This window comes from Loxodonta africana, chromosome 7, assembly GCF_030014295.1.
Source record: "Loxodonta africana isolate mLoxAfr1 chromosome 7, mLoxAfr1.hap2, whole genome shotgun sequence".
Classification (NCBI taxonomy): domain Eukaryota; kingdom Metazoa; phylum Chordata; class Mammalia; order Proboscidea; family Elephantidae; genus Loxodonta; species Loxodonta africana.
In genome coordinates this window covers 33,433,342-33,438,740 of record NC_087348.1, presented here as the reverse complement: position 1 = coordinate 33,438,740, position 5,399 = coordinate 33,433,342, and the positions used below count along the sequence as shown (strand labels likewise).

At 35.6% G+C, this 5,399-nt stretch overlaps 1 protein-coding gene across 1 annotated transcript; it reads left to right on the top strand.

Annotated features, from left to right (window-relative positions):
* The first annotated feature begins 268 nt into the window (after positions 1-268).
* On the top strand, positions 269-1,501 carry LOC100654568 (olfactory receptor 4A47-like). Its single transcript, XM_023542517.2, has one exon. It carries the CDS (start codon positions 584-586, stop codon positions 1,499-1,501), a length of 918 nt encoding a protein of 305 aa, XP_023398285.1. The 5' UTR covers positions 269-583.
* The last annotated feature ends 3,898 nt before the right edge of the window (positions 1,502-5,399 follow it).

The following is a 5,399-nucleotide window of genomic DNA, read 5'->3' as shown; positions in this document are numbered from 1 at the left end:
ATATTATGTACGTTCTCTAAAACATACATATTTTCCCCAAGATATTTTTTTGTCTATGGACTGTGTTTATTTTATCAACAAAAACCCTTTAAAATTTAGAAATTGTCATTCTGTCTAATTGGGATTTCAGTTATTAGTTAAAAAGATTCACCCATTCCTAGAATGCAGAAGTTATTTTACTGACTTGAAAGCAAATATAAATTTTACTTTATTTTAACATTAAATCTTTACTGAATTTCTATTTTATTTTTGTTTATGGTACTGCCTATACATACAATTTTACTTTCTTCCATATGGAAGTTAGTGTGACAGTCACATTTTTTATTAATCTCTCTATTTCCCATGTGTGTTTCTAATTTGTCTCTCCATTAGTCTATACAATCACTGAGGTCAGGAACCATGTTTTAATAAATCAACCTTGTAGTCTTATGATCTTGGACAGTGTTGAAACATAATAAATCATAATGCCTATTGATTGAATGAATAAACAAATTAGCTTGAGATTTCAACAAACCACTGATAATAATTATATTTACAGGTAAATTTGTTCTGAACTCTGAAATAAGGATACACAGAAGGACATATGGGACAAAGGAACAACGTGACTGAGTTTGTCCTCTTGGGGCTCACTCAGAGTTTACAGGGTCAGAAAATATTATTTGTTTTGTTCTTGCTCATCTACATTGTGACAATGGTGGGCAACCTCCTCATTGTTGTGACTGTGGTGGTCAGCCCAACACTGGATGCCCCTATGTACTTCTTTCTTGGCTACTTATCATTTATGGATGCTGTTTATTCTACTACAGTTACCCCAAATATGATTATAGACTTAGTCTATGAGAAGAAAACCATTTCTTTCCAAGCTTGCATGACTCAGCTTTTTATAGGACACTTATCTGGTGGTGCTGAGATTTTACTTCTGGTGGTCATGGCTTATGATCGTTATGTGGCTATCTGCAAACCCCTGCATTATACGACCATCATGAACCAATGGGTACGTGTTCTGCTGTTGTTGGTGGCCTGGGTTGGAGGTTTTGTGCATGCTGTTGTTCAGCTTCTCTTTGTTTACAATCTTCCCTTCTGTGGTCCCAATGTCATTGACCACTTCATCTGTGACATGTACCCCTTATTAAAACTTGCCTGCACTGACACTTATATCATTGGTCTCACTGTGGTTGCCAATGATGGGGCAATATGTGTGGTCATTTTTATGCTGTTACTCATCTCCTATGGAGTCATTCTACATTCCCTGAAGAATCTTAGTCAGGAAGGGAGGCGCAAAGCCTTATCCACCTGTGGCTCCCACATCACTGTGGTGGTCCTCTTCTTTGTCCCTTGTATTTTTATGTATGTGAGACCTCCTTCCACCTTACCCATTGATAAATCTTTGACTGTATTTTATACTGTTATCACTCCTATGTTGAACCCCTTAATCTATACTCTGAGAAATGCAGAGATGAAAACTGCCATGAAGAAGCTCTGGACCAGAAAACACAAATGATCTGGTAGGCAAATGCATCACCTACTTTCATTGAAAAACCGTTCCCTCAGAAATGCCCTGTGTAATTATAATTGTGGTAAAATTTTCTTCCCATTTAATAACTTATAAATGATTAAAAATATTTATTATGAGTATTCCTCCAATGATTAGTTTTGTTCAAAATATGTTTTTAAGATTTTCATGTCTTGGAAAATATATGTTAGTTTTTTGGGGTATAAAATTGTATGTTGAGACTATAGATTTATAGTCTATGTGATGAGTTATGCTACAGTTAATACCATAAATTTATTTTAGTTGTTGGAACATTTTCTCATGTCTCTTTCTTAAATAAATTTAATCCTTTTTAAAATTAATAGGCCTTATTACTGATTTCACAATAATAAAATAAGACATAAAAACGTGATTCAACCCTCTGTCATGGAACTAATTGTGTTCCTGTAATATGTGTGTCAGCTGGGATATGCCATGATCCCAAGTATTGAATGATTGTCCACCATTTTGCCATGTGATGTGATTTTCCTATGTGTTATAAATCCCACCTCTATGATATTAATGAGACAGGTTTACAGGCAGTTACATTAATGAGGCAGCACTCAATTTAAAGATTAAGCTGTTTCTTGACTCACTCTTTTGAGATATAAAAGAGAGAAGCCAGTAGAGAGACAGGGGGACCTCACAATACCAAGAAAGTAGTGTCAGGAGCTGAACATGTCTTTGGACCCAGTGTCCCTGCACTGAGAGGAGCCTAGACCAGGGGAAGATTGATAACAAGGACCTTCCTCCAAAGCCAACAGAGAGAGAAAGCCTTCCCCTTGTGCTGGCATCCTGAATTTGCACTTCTAGCCTGCTAGACTATGAGAGAATAATCTTCTCTTTGTTAAAGCCAACCACTTGTGGTATTTCTATTATAGCAGCACTGGATGACTAAGACACCTCCCCACACAGAGACAGACCATATTAACATTTGAACTATATATTCTTATTTTTGTATCAGTAAGGTACTTTTAAGTATTATTTTTGCTTAATATGTTGAATTTGAATAGGAAAGAGGTTTCAGAGCTCTAATATTAATCATCCGGTTATAGTTGGGACAATTTCAACTTATGGAAACCCCATGTGTTACATAGTAGTATTACACTCCTCTGACTTTTTATGGCGCTCAGCTTTCAGAAATAGCTCTCTAGGAGATTTTTCTGAGGCACCACTGATTATGATTGAACTGCCGTTTTTATTATTATTTGATCATGTAGCCATTTGTGCCACTCTGGAAACCTATTATTCATATTAATCACAAGAAGGCTAAATATACAAAAAGAATCAAAATGAACAAGGCGTATAGGCAGGCAAATGACTAAATCATACTTATTTTCCCAATTGGGAAATGGTCTTATTTCCTTAAGTGGAGCAGCTTCGTTTGGCATTATATTTTTATAAGATGATCTATTCATCTTCCCTGAAAGTTTAAAGTATCTGATGATAGTTTTGTTATTTTTAATATCCCCATCTTCTTCTTGGAAACCCTGGTGCTGTGGTGGTTAAGTATTACGGCTGCTAACCAAAAGGTCGGCAGTTCAAATCCACCAGGCACTCCTTGGAAACTCTACGGGACAGTTCTACTCTGTCTCAGAGGGTCACTATGAGTCAGAATTGACTTGAAGGCAATTTTTTTTTAATCTCCTTTTTTTGCTTATAGCGTCTCATGGCTTTCTAACAAAGACACAGACCCTACCTTTCATATGTAAAATTAGAAAAAATCCATAATTAATTAGCTTCGAATATAAAACACGGAAATTGACACTGGATTATTTTACATGGTTTCTTTGTCAAGAAAAATGCTGACAATTCATATTATTTCCACTCTCATATCCCTTAATAAGGTAATGCAAATTATCAAATAATAAAGAAATCAGAATATATTGTTCTATTTGACAGAGTTCTCAATCATAAAATCTTTGTAAACCTTTCTCTCTCTGAATCAAGCTTAAAATAAAATATTACCTAATTTTTTTAATATTGTAGGAACATGTGATCAAAGATACTTATGGTTCCTGCCTCCCTTGTTTGGTTTCATGAGGGGCAAAGGGCGTGGGAGAACGGGCCCTTTTCACTGGTAAAACAAATTTTTCACTGGTAAGACACACTGTACGGGTGACTTTGTAACCTTATATTCCTAATGTTATGCATGGATATTTCTTATATAACCTCAAACTATTCATAAGCCTGATGTTATTCACCAAATAATATCGAACATTTGATTGAACCAGAGTTAACATAACTAGCTCTCCACTTTTTGAAATTTAGTTAATTTTCAAATTTGCATAGATGTATGGAATGATGAGATAAAAATCTTGGTCCATTGTCTCCTTATGTTCATTGACTGTAAGTTCCCTGAAGGCAGGGAAATTCCTTAATTATCTTTGCATTCTCTGTTTCTTTCATAATGTCTGGGACATAGAATTCACTCCATAAACTTTGTAAATTATTAGTACTCGTTCAGTCTTTTCACCATTTCTTTCATTACTTTGTTTTTGTTTACTCCTCTACCACTAACATACTAACTATTTCAGTGATCAAAGGCTTTTGATGTGTATTTATAAATATCTGGTAAGATTATTCTCACCTATTACCTATTACTCGCGCATTTAAAATATTTTCTTGCAATTTCCAAATATTAATTCTTCCTGATAAATCTTAAAGTCATTTTTTAAGGCTCAGAAATTCCTAAAAAATTACATTTAGAATTTCATGTCTTGAAATACTTCTATTGAAAAAAAGAGTGTTATAATAATCTAGGTTTCTAATCCAGAATAAGACTCTTATTGTGAAGGCTTATTTTAAAAAATTCAGTAAAATTTGTAGTTAGCTCCACAGAGTGTACATACAACTTACCTTTCTGTTTTCTGATTTACAAAGGGAATTCTCTTATTTACATTCAATTCACATTTTCAATGAGTTGATCTGAAAGGATTCAGTATCTTTTGCTGGCATGAGTTACTGCACAAACCTCAAAACCAAAGACACAGGTCTGTACCCAACACACATAGACTTGTCTATGTCTACACATGGGTCTAAGGTCACACATGGGCCTACATGTAAACACACATGTGTCTGTATCTAATCACACATGAGTTAATATGTGAACACATAAGGGTCCGAGTCCGACAAGCCATAAGTCTATGTCTAACCACAGACAGGTCTTTATCCAACCATTCAGATATCTGTATCCACCATGTACAGATCCGTGTCCACCACAAGCAATGTTGTGTCTGTTTACACATGATTTAAAAAAAAAAAAATTTACTGTGCTTTAGGTGAAAGTTTACAGCACAAATTAGTTTCTCATTCAAATTTTATACATAAATTGTTTTGTGTCTTTCATTGCAATTCCCACAATGTGTCAACATTCTCCCTCTTTCCCATTACACCCCAGGTACCCCTTGTCCATTCCTACAGTTTTCTTTTCCCTCCCTGCCTTCTCATTTTTGCTTTTTGGTGAGTGTTACCCATTTAATCTCCTTCAGTTGATTGAACAAAGAAGCATGTTCCTCACATGTGTTACTGTTTTTTTTTCATAGGGCTGTCTAAACTTTGGCTGAAACATGGCCTTCAGGAGTGGCTTCAGTTCTGAGTTAGCAGGGTATCTGGGGGGCCATAGTGTTGGGGGTTCCTCAAGTCTCTGTCAGACCAGTAAGTCTGGTCGTTTTTTGTGAATTTGAATTTTGCTCTACATTTTTCTCCTGCTCTGTCTGGGACCCTCTATTGTGACCCTTGTCAGAGCAGCCTGTGGTGGTAGCCAGGCACCAGCTAGTTATTCTGGGCTCAGGCTGATAGAAGCTGTGGTTCATTAGTTCTTTGGAATAATATTGTCCTTATGTCTTTGGTTTTCTTCATTCTCTTC

Excerpts from the sequence above, each read along its gene's own strand:
- LOC100654568 (XM_023542517.2), top strand. The coding sequence starts at position 584 with ATGGGACAAAGGAACAACGTGACTGAGTTTGTCCTCTTGGGGCTCACT.